The sequence below is a fragment of the Ictalurus furcatus genome, chromosome 24, assembly GCF_023375685.1.
Source record: "Ictalurus furcatus strain D&B chromosome 24, Billie_1.0, whole genome shotgun sequence".
NCBI lineage: Eukaryota > Metazoa > Chordata > Actinopteri > Siluriformes > Ictaluridae > Ictalurus > Ictalurus furcatus.
The window spans coordinates 15,868,072-15,885,728 of NC_071278.1; the positions used below are offsets into that span (position 1 = coordinate 15,868,072).

Sequence of the window (17,657 nt, forward strand, 5' to 3'; positions counted from 1 at the left end):
CAACAAATAGTAGTGTTTGACTTTATATTTCTACAGGGAAGGGAGGGGCACGGTGGCTTAGTAGTCAGCACGTTTGCCTTGCACCTCTGTGGTTGGGGGTTCAAATCCTGCTTCTGCTCTGTGTGCACAGAGTGCATGTTCTCCCCATGCTTTAGGAGCTTCCTCCGGTTATTCTGGTTTCCTCCACAGACATGCGTTGTAGGCTATGGGCTATGACCATTTCCAAATGGTCTGTAGTGTGTGAATGTGTGTGCGATTGTGCCCTGCAGTGGATTGGCCTCCCCATTAAGGGTGTCCCTTGCCTCGTGCCACAGGTTCCGTAGGATAGGCTCCAGGCTCCCTGTGACCCTGTGTAGCATAAGCGGTATGGAAAATGGATGGATGGAGGTATCACTCTGAGGAGGATAGATTCGATTTTGAGTCTGGTTCCCCTCAACATTTCTTTCTCATGTCATCTGAAGGATTTTTTTTTTTACCTTGCCACTGCCACCTCTGGCTTTTGCATTAGCAATCTAAATCTACAGTGCCCTCCACTAATATTGGCACCCTTGTAAAATATGAGCAAAGAAGAAAAATTGTCTTTATTGTTTAATCTTTTGATATTTTGTTCAAGAAATCACAAAAATACACTAAAATTGTTTAATCAAACGTTTAAACAATAAAGACAAATTTTCACAGCCTTCTTCACTCATATTTACCAAGAGTGCCAATATTAGTGGAGGGCACTGTATATGTCGATTTCTATAAAAGTGCTTTGTGTCAATGTCTTTTATTAAATGCACTACATAAATAAAATTGAATTGAATTTTGGGTGACAAATTGTCACCTCACAGCTCCAGGTTCCCTGGTTCGATCTTGAGCTCAGGTTACCCTCTGTGTGGAGTTTTGCATGTTCTCTCCAGGTCCACATGGGTTTCCTCCAGGGGCTCAAGTTTCCTCCCACTGCCCAGTGTCGGTAACTGTATTGGCTATGCTAAATTTTCCCTAGGTCTAAATGAGTGTGTGAATGAGTGGGTAAATGGTGCCCTGTGTATTCCCACCTCACACCTAGTGTTCCCAGGATAGACTCCAGATCCATCATGACCCTGACCAAAATAAAATGGATAATGAAGATGAATGAATGAATTCATTGAATTGAATGGGACATTTGGTTTATGTGAAGTGTTTTTAGCTGATAAAACTCTAGCGCACAATATGTTGAAGATATGACATTTCAAACTGTAGCTGTTAGTAGTGAAACTTGAATTTACCTCAAGAGGCAAAGAATTATTATTACTTAGCAAAGAATACAAATTATGTAATAGTACTTTATAACAAATGTATAATAGAAAATCAAAGCAAACCAAAGATAAATGCTGTTTTTGAGAATTATGATTGTTTAATGCTTAGCATGGTGTAATACACAGAAATAACAAATTGAAAGCTCTTTTATGTACAATTACTGTATATACACTTTAAGTAGTCTGAATCATAGTTGTCATACCAGGTTAATCAGTAAGTGGTTGATCAGATGAGTGGACTTTATTTGAATACCATATGGACAAACAAAATCAAACATAGAAATCATGGAAAACATCGCTTTTGCAGGAGTCTAGCTTGGCATTCAGGCTCAGAGCTCGTGAACATTACATTTTCTTTTTTCTCCTCATCATTGCTCATCATAAAATGCACAAAAAATAAAACCAAACAACATAAAAATGTACTGAAATAGCAAACATGGTATATGATCCATTTAATTCACAGCCGTAGGAATTGGTCAGAGGTGTTACAGGACATGGACTTCCCATAGCGCACATCTGCGAAACCAGTTGGTGACACTCCACTGGTTTCAGGGTTGTAACAGTGATAACAACAGTTCATAGCAGTTTATGCACATCATAACTATCACTTTGATTTTTGATCTCTTCCTTATTACAACAGATTATAATGGCAATGCATACTAGACTTTTGTATCTTCAGTTTCTTTTTTATCTTTCTTCATATTATCTCTGCAGATCACATCACAAGATCTGTCTTCGCAGTATTATTTGAATATTCTCTATTTCAGTGACTGCTCTGATTGCATGTGCTTATAACCATCACAGAATTGAAGAATTGAACAAAAAACCTGTACATCAGATATGTGCACTCATTTTTATAATATGATTGATTTTGTAGGTCTGTCAACACTTCTGTATTGTCAGGAAAAAAAAATATAACATGCTAATATGTAGTTTTCTATTTTTAATTGAAGCTTAATACTATCTTGTAGCTTGTATGTAGTACAGAACCTCAGTACAATCAGATTTACTGTATATTGGACATCAGTATGATGACCATCATCATATTGGCATTTCCTTCTAAGAGAAAACATGATCACTAATTAGTCAGTAGGTTTAAAGGTTAAGTTGGGCTTACACTGTAAGATTTCGGCATACCATACACAAGATTTCGATGTCGCCTGCAATTTTTTTGGAATGTCGATAAATCATGTGTGAATTACACAATGTAGGAGCATAAACTACACCTGATAAATGTGTTTAACTAAGCTGTTTGTGGTCACCATGTAGAGTGAGTAGTGTCATGGTCTCATATGTAAGGAATATTACATAATACATGACAGACCGTGTTATTACTGAAAAATAATGCACGCCGGAGGTATTATGCACTACCCACGTGAAGTACATTATTTTCCTACAGCACAGTATGGAGTGTGTTGTTCTGCTTAAACCCCAGAAATTTGCCAATGATTGCAATGTTTAATTTAATAATATATCAAACATCGGGCATTTTAACAATTTACAGTGAGATTTAACGGTGCAGAATGTCCAAGAGACAAGTTAGTTCCTGTTTCCACTTGCATTAAATAATTTATAGCTCATTAATATTTACCTATTGTTCATGTTACAACGGAACTACTGCTATCATATTGCTGGCTTAATGTGATTGCTCAGTAACCATATTTGTGTGCTATTGTCTAAACACATCAAGTGATTGGTTTGTCACAACAGTTTAAATCCAACAAATAGATAGGAACATAAAGATAATGAAAACACCCAGGTAATTGAAACAACAGTAATTGACCAGTGGCAACAGTGTCCTCCTTTTTTTTCCTTCAGAATATTAGAAGCACAATTGCTTCTCAACATTTTCAGACTGAGTAGACTAGTGGCATCATTGGCATTTAACTTTGGAAGGTGGTGCAGTGTGACAAGCTGCACCCTTAGGTGCTGTACAGTGAAATCCCAGCTTCAGACTGTAATGTTCCATATGGAACATTCCTGCAATGTTAAAAAAAACTCTTCTAATGTTAAAAGTATTTGCTGTAAGGTGTTCTTAAGATGTTGCTCACATGTCCCCAGACAGACACAAACTAACCACTAACTAACACAACTAACTAGTGCTAACTAAGGATGTAACTAATTACAAATAATTAATTTGTTTAGAACCCATTACCTGTTCATTCAGAATTTGAAATAAATAATTTTGAATAAATAGGTAATGAGTTCTAAACAAATACAAATATGCATTGGAGACACACTATTGTTATACTTACTAGGCTACTAGTTTGTTTATATTTAGGGATGTAGAACTAACCTATTGTTGAAGACTGGTAAAAGCAAGTATAAAAACTGTGCAAGTGGGAAAGCACTCCCTAACACCACAGAAAAGACCCCTTTTTTCCAGGTAGTGCACCATGAAGTGTCACGCTTCGGGGAAAGCCATGTTTATAACCTCACGACGTTGGATTATTCGGCCATCATGGGGGTTAGACAATATGGCTATTTTGCTATACCGAAGGTGGAGGAGGTGCTTGCGAGCCACCTCTCTCCATCAATGGCAGCAAAATCAGGGGGCCCGGCTTGCCATCTAGGCTGTATAAGACAACCTCGGTGTTTGTTGGCGAAGCCTATGCGGCAGTGGTTCTTGCTTGTGGGTATGCATTGGCAGTGTTGCAGGCCTACCATGTAGACCTGCTGAATTGTGAGGGAGGCACAGAAGGCGAGTGTGGCGACCCACCTCCCCCCCGTAGAAAGCTAGGGGGACCGGGCAGCCACAGTCTGCTAGTAGGCCTAATTTAAAAATGATAATCAGTGCAGAGGAGGCAAAAGAAGCGGCCCTGAGGGGCTATGGAGGGAGGTATCATGTTTTTAGGGCAATTAGCCCCAAGTATTCCTTTAGGGCTCCCCTAGTCTTCCCGAGTTTTCAGTTTTCTCTGGTCAGCAAGCTGTCACAGGGCAACGAAAATATGACGCTTTCCCTCCAAGAAATTGTGGAATGTTAACGTCACTAATGACCACCTGGCAGTGTGGAAAGTTCAGTTTGAGGATTGGGTTGTGATGCTAGATCTAAAAACTCATATTCCATTGCCCAGTCACTGGAAGTTCCTGAGGATCGTGTTTGAAGACAATGCGTATCAATATAGGTTTCTTTTGTTATCTTTATCCCATCGCACCTCAGTCAAGAACGACTTTTGTGGGGGTTATGTGGGATTCGAATAGGATAAGGGCGTGTCTATCCCCAACACGTGTAGGGCAATCCTATCAACATTGAGCAAGATACAATTAGGTCTGGGCTTATGGCAGCAGCAGCCGACGTTATACTATTGGGCCCATTGCACATAAGACCGTTCAGTGGTGGCTGAAAGTCGGGTAATCAGGGCGATGTGGCAAATCCTACATGCTCTGAGAACTTGGAGGTGTCCCCGGTTTCTAGCCGGGTCACACTCCAGGGGTCTCTCTTATCGCAAGACAGTAATGTCAGATGCCTCCCTCACAGTCTCTGCATCGGCCCTCATCTAGTGTTGCATATAAATCACCTAGAAGTGTGGGCTGTACTCCTAGCACTGAAATTCTTCTCCTCAGTTGAAAGATCACCATGTGTTAGACAATACAGCTGTGGTCTCCTATATCAACCACCAGGGAGGATTACATTCATGCCCCTTCTGGCAGAAATATACTATTACTATATACTATTTCTGGTGGAGAGAGAGTTTTGTCAGTGAGAGCAATGTACGTTCTGGGCAACCGGAATGTGGGGGCAGATATCCTGTTGAGGCAGGGACTGAGGCTCAGGGATTGGAGGCTCTGTCCACAAGTGGGTGAGTCCATATGGCGGAGGTTCAGCCAAGCAGAAGTGGACGTGTTCACCTCCGAAGAGACCACAAGCTGCCTGCCTTTCCCCGGATCGCGCTGCTCCCACAGGCTCTAGCGAGAGCTCACCAAGATTGTACTACATTTTCTGCTAGTAGCACCGAATTGGCTTGCTCAAGTTTGGTTCTCAGAGATAATATCGCTGCTGGACGGCACTCCCTGGGAGATTCCTGTTTGCAGGGATTTATTGTCTCAAGCCAGAGGATTCATTTATCACCCTCGGCCGGAACTATGGAAACTGTGAGTCTGGCCCCTGAGGGGCACCAGCTCATAGATTCCAGCCTCTCAATCGAGGTTGTAGAGACCATGTTAAACATTAGATCACCATCCACGAGAAAATTTTATGCATTCAAGTGGCACGTTTTTCATTGTGGTGTGAGGAACACCAGTGAGACTCAGAAACTGCACAATAGCTACAGTCCAGGAGTTCTTACAGGAATGTTTCCCAGCAGGGTTGACTCGTTCTACAATTAGGGTTTACTGATGCCCCGATTGATGAAGCCGCTGTGGGGCAACATCCTCTAACTTTTAGGTTTATGCGTGGTGTCAGATGGTTGAAGCCCATCTTCAGACACGCATACCATCCTGGGACCTTCTGTGGTCCGGGAAGGTCTGTCAGGCACCCCATTTGAGCCCTTAGAGTCCTGACCCTAAAAGTAGCTCTCTTGGATGGCCCTAACATCTCTGTTGTTCCTTGCTGCCTTGACTTTGTCCTGGATTAGCCAAAGCCTCCCTATATCCTAGGCCGGATTCTTCATGTTAAAAGTTAGGAATGTCAATGAGACCCAGTAAACTGTGTAATGGCTACAGCCTGGAGTTCTTACAGGAACGTTTTTTGCAAGGTTGGCTCCTTCTACTATTAGGGTCTATGTGGCCACCATTTCGGCCAGCCACGCCCCTATTGATGGAGCCTTTGTGACAGGCTGTACCCTCAGTATGATGGAGTGGGTATACTCATTCCCACAGCATGAAGCTCATGCAACAGTGAGCTCCATTTGAAAGGAAACGTCTGTATTACACATGTAACCCTGTTCCCTGAGAAGAGAACGAGATCTTGCATAGCTTTGTCATACTGGGGTATGCCTGTAAATTGCGTCTGCAGCTGATGATGTGGTTTACAGGCGCCGTTTTATAGTCACGTGACACGTGATATGCCATGTCACCTGACCTCAGCAATCCTATAAATAGGCATGATTTTACACATATTTCAGATACTGGTAACACGCGAGGGCGCTTCGCAAAGCGTGAAGCTCACGCAAGTTTCATTCCCATTCATAGGGAACAGGGTTACCCAGACTTTTGTTTATGTTTTCTAGTGTTGTCAAGGGCGTAGTGGTAGGTTTAATATTTAATAATAAAAAATTTAATTAAAAAACGGCAGAAAAACCTTTCAGGTTTAGGCCACACCCACTTTGGATTTACATGCAAATACATATCTGATATCTGAAACACTACAGAGATACAGATATTGGCATGGTATTATGCCCCTTACACCTCTGTTAAAGGTTCAGAAAACGTTCTGCTAAGCTAAAGTTGTTGTGTAGGTTATTGAGTCACCTCAGTTCACTAACAAATGCATGAACAAATTAATCAGGATTCATGTGTATTCCTGCCTCCCACCGTCTGCGTCTACATGGATGTACACTATAAGGAAGCACATATTTGATCTGTGTCACCTCAGGGTGGGTCAGATGTGGGCTGTGAGCAGCTCACTGCTTCCTGGTGCATGAAACTCTAGCTATGGTGCCTGCTAGCCCTTACCTGCTGACAAACTAGTGATTTGTGCCTTGTGGTATGACACCACTACCATTCCTCCCACAAGATGGATTGCTTGGCCTGGCACTGGAGATATTACTGAAACCCTATCAGTGATATTAGCCAAAGGAAATGTGCCCTCCCCAGGGATGTCTCAATGCTGGCCTTGATATACGATTGCACCATTCCGCCTATCGCTCATAAAGCTCAGCTCCATGTGGAATGTATTATTGTAAAGCAGGAAGTTATACTGGCCTTGGCCACATGACAGTGCATCATATACAGTACACTATGTCGCATTCCCTCAGAGAGATATGTGGAGTTTCCTGCACTGGGTTCTGCCTGTGGCTGCAACACTCTTTCCTCTCTGATCTCAAAAACCCACATTATCAAATTACAGACAGTTTTATTTTAACTCCCTGGATGCTGAAGTGCAAAAGGATTTTGTTCTTGTCTACTGTTATGTATAGGACTAAGCATGCCTGGTAGCTTCTTGAAAATGGTTCTGTTTAGGAATTCAGTTTACATACAATCTGAAACAAAATTGAAATCTTGCAAAAATTGCAATCTTAAACCCCCCTAATACTACAACATTTTTAAAAATTTTTTTTATTAGGATTAAAGAATAATAGGGCAAGGTGTCTTAGTGGCTAGCACATTTGTCTCATACCTCTGGGGTTGGAGCCTTGAATCCCACCTCCACCCTGTGTGTGCAGAGTTTGCATTTTCTCCCAGTGCTTTGGGGATTTCCTCCAGGTACTCTGGTTTCCTCCCCCAGTACAAAGGCATGCGTTGTAGTCTGGTTGGCATCTCTAAATTGCCCCAAGTGTGTGTACGTGTGTGTGTATGTGTGTGTGTGATTGTGCCCAGTGATGAGTTGGCACCCTGTCCAGGGTGTCCCCTGCCTTGTGCCCCAAGTTTTTTGGGATAGACTCCAGGCTACCCCATCATCCTGTGTAGGATAAGCTATATGGAAAATGGATGGATGGATCAATAACTCATCAGACAACTTTTCCATTTAGAGTTATGTTTAATATTTTGGAACATCCATGAACAAGCTAGTCACTTATAACAGCAACAGACAGTCATTCTCTTCCCAGCCCTTTTTTTCATGTGGAGCGTCCACCATACCAGTCCCCATAGGAATGATAATGAATTAGAATGAGCACATTAATATAAACCTTGTAGTTGGCAGTATATCTAGCTGCTTAAACAACAAGCAAGGACAAATTTAACAGGAGCATGATTCCAAAGGGAACCCACCCCACTGAATAATTACTATGTACACTCAGTCAGTTGTTGAAATATAATGTACATGATGTTGTACTTGTACTTAATAAGAATCTGGAGATAACTCGTGTGTGTGTGTGTGTGTGTTTGTTTTTTCCATGTTTAGCTGAGTGTGGTGGGTCGATCAAGGACGAGCCTGCAGGTCGCATCCTGTCTCCAGGTTACCCAGCGCCCTATGAGCACAATCTGCACTGTGTGTGGACCATTGAGGCTCCACCTGGAAGCACCATTGGGTCTGTATCACACACTCCACCTGTCGCTTATTTCCTATCCTGTCATTACCTCATCCATTCCTTTTGACATCATTATCAGCTGTTCATGGTTCCTACCTCTCATCTCTTATCTGACCTTGAATTCCAAACCATTAACTCTTTAACAAGCTCAGTGGGAATTTTCTGGCACAAGTCTCAGCTGTCTCAGTGTGTCACCGCTGGCTTGCCTGATATTCTGAGATTTATGCATAAGCTCAAACCATGATGGCTTTCAGTATGGTTGCCGTCTGTGTGTGTATGTGTATGTGTGTGTATGTGTGTGTGTGTGTGTGTGTGCCAATATTGTTCTGGGCTGCTATCTAAGTCATCAGGGCTGGGGGGTGTTAGGAGGGCATTAGTGTTTTGGCAGTCCTACACATTGGCCTCTCCCCTTCCCCTGTAAATCGCTGCTAATGAATGAACATGCGCTCTCTTTAATTGCTGCTTGTTTTGCCAGTGTAATTCTGCATGAAATCTCAGCGCCAGGCACTATCTAATTGAAACGTGCCTCTAACAGTGCTGTTTATCAGACGCTTCCCTCTGTCAGGGAAGTCTGTTCAGCTGCACTCTGGACTGCTCCCAGACTCCTTCCTGCTGCAGTACTCATTTTTATTCTATTCTGAGTCAGACTGCATACTTCAGACTTAACTTAAAGGTGATGAAGGTTATCCCAAAGAGCCAGGCAGCTCTACTGTATTTTTATTTGTCAGCAAATTACTGCCATAAAGGAAGGTAGGTGGGGGTTAATCATCTCACGTTGTTGTTATTGTTTTTTTTGTTTCTACTCTTTAAAACAGCAGTAACATTGGCATATCAATAAGAATACCTTGTACTTTGTCCAGATGCTTGTTAAATGTGGCGCTAAACTGGAAGAAAAATCGAAGGTGACAAACAAAATGATGAAGGTTACCTCACCTTGGATTTCCTCTCTTCTTGTTATGTAGCAGCAGTCATTTCTCATGGGTTTTAGATGACGTGAAACACCAGGCACTTTGTTGTGACTAGATACGGATGAAGTAGCATCTCCAGAACAAGATCAATATCTTGTTATCATAGATGTACAATAATGTGTAAGCAGAACAAAACAAAGTGCTTAAATGAATTTAGATTTACTGCATTGTATTAGAAGTTTTTTGGGGTTTTTTTCCCCTGCAGGCTCACACACATTGATCTATTTCAGGCACAGGGAAATCCCACAGAACTGTGCAAAAGTCTTAAGCACCCTGTTTTTTTTTATTGTAGTCATCCCTTTCCCTAGTGATTACAGGTTTGTACTTTTTATGAATGTTGTAGACAGACTAAAGAAACACTGAATCTTCCAGGTTATGTTTGTTCTGTCTGTTTTGAAACACTTGCTGATAAAAAAAAATAGCTTACGTTTTTCATGCTTCTAAATAAGACCCAAGTCCCTCTGTTTTTTTTTTTTATAGTGTGACATAGGAGAGATAAATACTCCAGAAACCCATCTCACTTGCCATTCTTTAACTTAACTACCTGAGTGCTTCAGGAGTTGCAGTCAGGAACAAATATGTGTAATAAAGATATTAGAAACAACCATATATGTGTTTTTAGTGTATATGTGTGGTAACCCTTTACATGGTCAAATTGTGACACTATAGGAGCATCATGGACACTTTGACAGCTGGTATTACAAACTGTAGTGATAAGGCTTATGACCATTTCATTATGGTGTGTAACTATCGAAAAACCTGATCAAATCATGAGTGAAGCACTAAATTAAAAAGGTTTAAGACATCTTTAAACAGACTGACTGTACTTATTGCTATGTTGACCTGCCTCCTCATTTACCCGACATAGTCCTCGCATGTTGTTTTGGTAAAACATACAGTATTAATGTTTTCTTAAATTGGCTTAATTTTATTATTATTATTATTACTACTACTAATGAGATATTCTGGTTGCTGAAGCTCTAGAACACCCATGGCTACTGTAGGAAAGAAAAGGAAAAAAAAAAGAACACTAATATTGTCATTAAGGAAATTAACAAATTAAGTAATAGACCACTTTTCATAAACAGCATGCATGTTTTATATGTATATTTAACCTAATTGAGTCAATGTTGACTGTTAACCATTTACTGGATTTGATTGCAAAGAACTGTAAAATAAATAAATAAATAAATAAATAAATAAATAAATAAAGCACCAAAAGAAAAGTGATCAAATCAGAATTTCCAGCAGTCTTTTAGCCTTTCGTTGCACCATGTTCGCTTAACCGTAAAAAAAAAAACCAAAAAAAAAAACCTCAATGTTATTTATTTGCTGGTAGAATCTGTATAGAAATATGTGTTTTGGTCATTTTCACAGCATGAGTACTCGAAAGACAGACACTGTTTTTTGTTTTTTTTTTCTTCCTAGCAGCTGATCACAACTTTTTAAAGCCTATTTTGTTTGCACTCTTAACAAAACCAAAAAAGGCCACAAGCCCTTAGCTGTTATCTTTATAACACAGCCGGTTTTGTCTCTCTCATGTCTTTGTTTTTGTTTTATGTGTGGTTAAATACAAGGCAATTGCACACTGTAGTAGTGGAATTAAAAGTCCACTGAAGTTTTATAAACACTGGTTTTGAACACATGCATTTTTTCAAGCACTAAGCGTGTTTCATCGAACTAATCGATTATATTTAATAGTATACTATTGTTACACATGCTTATAATAATCTGATAGTCTAATACAGTATATAGTGAGAAAGCTTTCAATATGAATTCTGTTGTGTGCAGTGTGAGTTGAAAAGACAAAGAAAAGATTATGGCTGCATTTACAGACGGATTTGTTTTTGTTGTTTGGCATTTTTGTTTGAAGGAGTTTCACTCCATACTGTAGGGTGATTAACATTGACTAATTAACAGGAAAGAAGGACATTATTTTCCTCTCCCTCTCTTCCCCCCTTTTTCTCACCTTCTTTCTGAGCTGCAGATAACCCCTTATCTGCATTCATATCTCTGAATGGATTAATATATGGAGGACATGGTGGCTTAGTTGTTGGCATGTTTGCCTCGAACCTCCAGGGTTTGGGGTTCAAATCCTGCTTCCTCCCTGTGTGCGTGGAGTTTGTATGTTCTCCCCATGATTTGGGGGTTTCCCCTGGGTACTCTGGTTTCCTCCCCCAGTCCAAAGACACGTTGCAGGCTGATTGGCATTTCCAAATTTTCCGAATCGTGTGAATGGTTGTGTGCCCTGCAATGGGTTGGCACCCTGTCCAGGGTGTCCCCTGCCTTGTGCCACAAGTTCCTTGGGATAGCGCCCAGGCTCCCCGTGACCCTGTGTAGGATAAACAGTATGGAAAATTGATGGATGGATGGATTAATATATTGCCATAAATTTGTGGACACCTGACCATCACGACCATGTGTGCATTTTGAACACCCCATTCCAGATTGAATCCCCCCTTTGCTGTACCTCTACTCTTCTGGAAAGACTTTCCACTAGATTTTGGAGTGTCAGGCATTGATGTTGGGCAAGGAGGACTGGGGCACAGTCAGAATTCCAGTTCCTTCCATAGGTGTTCAGTGGGGTTATGGTCAGGGCTAGGTGAAGACCACTCAAGTTCTTCCACAACAACCTTGGCAAGCCATGTCTTCATGGACCTGGCTTTGTGTGCAGGGGCATTGTCATGCTGGAACAGTTAGGGTCTCTTAGTTCCATTGAAGGGAAACTGTAATGCTGCAGCATACAAAGACACCCTATACAACTGTGTGCTTCCATCTTTGTGGGAACAGTTTGGGGAATAACCACATATGGGTTTGATGGGCAGATGTCCACAGACATTCGGCCATATAGTATATGACTTTTTCTTAACAGAAAAAATGCATTAGTGGCCTTTGTGTTTATGCATGTGTGTGTTTGGGTGTATATGTGGTTACATGAATATCTAATTTCCTTACTGTAAGGTATGCATACGTTCTTCTGATCCCATCTTGCACGATCAATTATTCAAGATCATTTGCAACGCATTAGGAATGGGACAGCTCAAACACTAATGTAAGGCCTCTAATAAGACAGCACTGAGGTGTATGTGAGCAAGAGAGGGGCAGTAACAGACACGGCACACAGAGAAGGGCAGGACTTGGCTCAGCAGTACAGAGATGACAGCACTGGGAAGTAACTATGATATAAAAAGACAACGTTACAGCAGGGACCTTTTTTCTTGTAATGCACAGAAATGGACATGTCCCTTTAGTATTGTGAAGTTGGTGAAGGAGTAAGAGCATGAATAAGGAGGTGTTGTGTGTATTTAGTGGTAGGATTAGGACAGTGTGTTACACTAAGAGGATGCAACACACTCCAAGGCTTATGGGAGGAGAAGAACACCTTTCATCCCTCTTTCATCTTCTCATCACAGGCTCATCTCCACCCTTGATCCAACTGTGTTTCACAAAGGTGATAATTACTTCCAAGAGCCACTTCTGACTGACAGTATCTATCACACAAGGCTGAGCTCTAGTGTGTCTCAGGCGTGTAGGATTACAAAGTTGGTAAAGCCGCTGTACCGAAACTGGCTTTGCACGCCCAAGTCAGAGCTCAGAGGATCCAGAGGCTCATCAGCAGTTGTGAAGCAAATCTCATTCACCTTCTGTTCTCTTCTGTTCTTTTCTGTCCTCTTCTGTTACCTTCAGTCCTCTTCTTTTTCTTCTTTTTCTTCTTCTTCCTCTTCTTCTTCTTCTTCTTCTTCTTCTTCTTCTTCTTCTCTTATCTTCTATTCTTGATTCTCTTCGTTATCTTCTGGCCTTTTTATATTTTCTTCTCTGCTTTCCTCCCTCCTTTTTCTCTTATTTTCTGTTCTCTTCTCTTTTTCTTTTCTCCTTTATACATGTTCTTCTCTTTTCAATTATCTTCTCTCTTTTTCTTTTGTTCTCTCTCATCTCCTCCTATTCTCTTCTCTCCTTTTTTTGTATTTTCTTCTCTTCTGTTCACTTATCTTCTCTCCTTTTTTTGCATAGTCTTCTTTCTAATTTTCTCTCATTTTCTCTTCTCTGTTCTCCACTCTTTTTCTCTTTTCTTCCTGTCTCTTCTCTTCTTTTCTCTTCTCTCCTTTTTGTATTTTCTTATTTCTCATTTTCTCTCTTTTTCTCTTGTCTTCTCTTTGTGTTTTCTCTCTCCTTTTATCTTTTATTTTTTTTCTTCTTTTCTCTTCTTACTTTTTTGGTTCTGTTCTTTCCTCTCCTATTCTCTTCTCTTCTAATCTACTTTTATTTATCACACTCTCCCCTTCTCTTGCCTGTTCTCGCGTCCTCAGAGCACTGGTATCAGGATGTGTGTCAGCACAGCTGTTTTGTCTGCTGTCTCTCTGAGCACAGACCCACAGGGTTAGACAGCAGAGATGAGATTCAGGCTGTCTGAATCTCACCAGAGATGAGCTGTATGTGCCTGATCTGCTGATAAACGTGACCGCTGGCGAGATGGGCAGAGTGTTTCCACACAAGGACTTAATGCTTACTGCTAGAAGAAATGGAGCTTCATGTCATCTTTCATTCATTCTGTCTCGCCGTGCTTTCCAAAGTTTTTTGTACTTGAATGCACTTGCATCTTGTTGTTGTCTTATGGGTTGTGCAACAAATGCCTAGATGTACATCAGAGTTAAGTGGGGAAAGTACATGCTGAATTGTAACACACACACACACACACAGAAGACGCATGCACTGTGATGGAGGTCTCTAAGTAAATATCTGCTCTGCTAGGTCTCATGGGATCTCTTAGTAGAGGGCTGAGCTGTGAGATCCTGATGAGGTTACAGATTGGGTCATGTGGCTAAAGTGGGCCCAGGAGCTCAGATGTGCTCATTCAGCTCACATGCTGGTCTTTATAACCAACTAATCTGTCAGCAAAATATATTGAAATGACTATCAATAACACACTAGTCACACTGTGTTGGCTAATTTTGCACCTGGGGAGAAGGACATTTTTTTGTCCTCCTCCTGATGCTCTACTCTTCATGGCAGCATCTTCTCTCTAAGGGTGTTTTCACACCTGGCTTGGTTGGAGCTTTGTTTCGGAACCTGGTGTGTTTTCTACCATGGTTTAGTTAGCTTAGACATATATGAACATGGCAATCACACTCGAATCCGCACCAAAACAATCAGTCTGAGACCAGCTGAAAAAGGTGGTCTCGACATGATTGCAATCGAACTCTGGAATGGTTCGCTTGTGTTGATAAAGCAATCCGACCCAACAGACAACAAACCAACCTGTATAGCAATGCATGTTGGAAACTGTTACCTAAAAAGTGAGTTTGCTTTGTTAATGGCTTCATTGAAATTTGGTCTAATGAACATATTTCTGAACAACTTTTAGAAAGGCATGAAAACATTGAGGCTTACAAAGTGTTTAGTGAGCATCTCAAAGAGATGGGCTTTAATCGCTCTGTGGATCTTATACATTAAATAAATGATTATAACTACAGCTAAAAAGAAAGCCACAATAAGCTCATGAAGCTGCTGTCTGTCCATCTTGATGGATGACCGCTATCGGTGGAACCCTGGAGTATAAACAGGCGCACTCTGACCAATGAGAGGACACTTTTCGCACACATGCATAAACACATTTAGGTATGCCTTGAAATGTTTCCTTGTGAAAGCAAATAGAGCCAAGGTGAAAATGCAACATAACAATTTAAGTTCCTGTTTCAGAACAACGCACAGATCTACAGGTTTGACAATGCCCTAAATCACTAAAAAAAAGACACCAGTTGCAATAGTGTTAAAGAATTGAGACCTTTGCACAGCACTAGTATTAGGGGCACACTTAAACTCAGTAATTCCTTTGTGTCAAGTTCTAGCAAAACAATGTGGCTGTGTTGTTTGTATTCATTTGCTGCAGCTCTTCATCTCCATTATAGTGTTAGATATTTTTTTCTGAATTGCTTCTTCTGGCAGCTCTTATTTAATTAAAAGTTATTTAATTTCTTAAACACAGGAAAACACTTGGAAGCGAAGTCACACCTCGTTGCACAATTTTAAAAATGTGATACTGAATAAGTTCTCAAGTATACTGGGCTTTTTGTTAGTTGGTAGAACAACTTTCTTGTCAGTGTCGATCACATTTTTTTTTTTTTGTCTAAAAAATGTAGAAAAGTCAAATGCAATAGCAAGGGAACTGTTTTGGGCTCAGTGGAGATGAAGCAGAAGGTAGTTTTTTCCTTTCATACCGACTTGTTTAAGCAGGTTCTTTTATCAGTTGTTCGCTCTCTCGCTCTCTTGCTCTCTCTCTCTTTCTCTCTCTCTCTGTCCTTTTTTATCTCTCTGTCTCAGACACAAACACAAACACACAAAAATATTGGTCCCATTTTATTCAAAGCTGATAAGCAGCATACATGTGGCCACCACAGCACCCTACATTCACTTCTCCCACCGGGCCATTGAAAGCTGTAGGAAAAAGAAAGTGCAGTAGTAAATGAATAAAAAGAATACTGAGAGCAGTCTTGTTTTAAGAAAATATCATACAGATTAGTCATTAGTTTTTACACCACCACTAAAATCTGTTTTTATTATGCAAGAGAGATACTATTACTGATATCAATCTATGATTATAATATTCATACACTATATGACCAAATGTTTGTGGACACCTGACCATCACACGCATATGTGGTTCTTCCCCAAACTTTTGTCACAAAGTTGGAAGCACACAATTGTCTAGAATGTCTTTGTATGCTGTGGCATTACAATTTCCCTTCACTGGAACTAATCGGCTCAAACCTGTTCCAGCATGACAGTGATCCTGCGAACAAAGTGAGGTCCATGAAGACATGGTTTGCCATGGTTCAAGTGGAAGAACTCGAGTGGTCTTCACCTAGCCTTGACCTCAACCTGACTGAGTACTTTTGAGATAAACTGAATCTTGTGGAAATCCTTCCCAGAAGAATGGAGGTTATCATAACAGCAAAGGGGGAATAGTCTGGAATGGGATGTTCAATAAGCACATATGGGTGTAATGGTCAGGTGTCCACAAAACGCTTAACCATACTGTAGGGTGTAGCTCTTCTGCCATGTTCAGCTTTTTCCTTATAGGTTTTTATATCTACAACACTGAATGCGCACTTTCACACAGTGGTGGTCAGATTTTCAGTTACCCGTGCATTCAGCGATAATGACACTGAGCATTACATTGTAGCAAAGCAGTCCCTTCTCATTAACTGAAGTGATCCATGTGTAAAACACCAGTCACCCACTATCTATATGGGTCACCCATCTATACATTACTAATAATTTACATATTCTTACACTTTGTGTACTCTCCAGTTAGCACAAATACCTGACTCAAATTTCATGTGGGTCTGTGTTCCAATCACATGCCTCAATTATAAATTTCTTCGCCTCTCTCTCTCTCCCTCTTTCTCTTTCTTTACACCTGAGGTTCATCACCAGCAGCAGCTGCCTCCTCTGACTCCTGTGCACTGGCAACACTTTATTTATTTCAGCCTTGTGTTTGCATTTGCCATCTGTCACTGAAACCTCTCTTCAGCCTCTGCATCAATCTCTCTCTTTCTATTTACCTAGTGGATCAAGTGTCACTTTCAGAGTCCAGCTGTTCCATAGCTGGCGTTATCATCTATGTACCATCATCTGTGTAGCAATAAAACATCCAGGAAAGCAGGTTCCGAAAGCGTCTTTGCAGAGAACTAAATCTGTGTACATAGTCATTTCAACAAGGATGCAATCCCCATTCTGTCAGCGCAATCACACTTTAGCTGCTGATAGATGATAGTTGCGCATTTCAGTAACTGTCTCATATCTTTTTCTGTTTGTACGTGCGTACGTGTTGGTGTATGTGTGGGTGTGTGTGTGTTCAGGCTGCACTTTCTGGTTTTCCACACGGAGGAGGTGCATGATGTGTTGCGGATCTGGGATGGGCCTCAGGATGGTGGTGTACTTCTCAAAGAGTTAAGCGGCTCCACACTGCCTCTGGACCTCCATAGCACCTTCAACTCCATCAGCCTGCAGTTCACTACTGACTTTTTCACCAGCAAGCAAGGCTTTGCTCTGCAGTTCTCAGGTGTGTTTTGTTTGAAGTAACAAAATGCCCACCACATCGATAAGACAGTCAGTCAATCAATCAATCAATCAATCCATCCATCCATCCATCCATCCAGTCAATCCCTTTTTATTTATTTACTTGTTTGTTTATTTGTTTGTTTCTTTATTCTCATATATATGTTATATACTGATCATATTTACTGTTACATTGTTATTAATAATAGTATTGTTTTGTT

The 17,657-nt window shown here is 40.9% G+C and overlaps 1 protein-coding gene across 1 annotated transcript in view; it reads left to right on the top strand.

Annotated features, from left to right (window-relative positions):
- csmd2 (CUB and Sushi multiple domains 2) overlaps positions 1-17,657 on the top strand; it is a 362,365-nt gene that overhangs the window by 248,804 nt on the left and 95,904 nt on the right. Inside the window, exons 25-26 of the mRNA XM_053612473.1 lie at positions 8,284-8,410; positions 17,238-17,440. Of these exons, the coding sequence (XP_053468448.1) occupies positions 8,284-8,410; positions 17,238-17,440 (330 nt within the window). The remainder of the gene's footprint in view (positions 1-8,283; positions 8,411-17,237; positions 17,441-17,657) is intronic.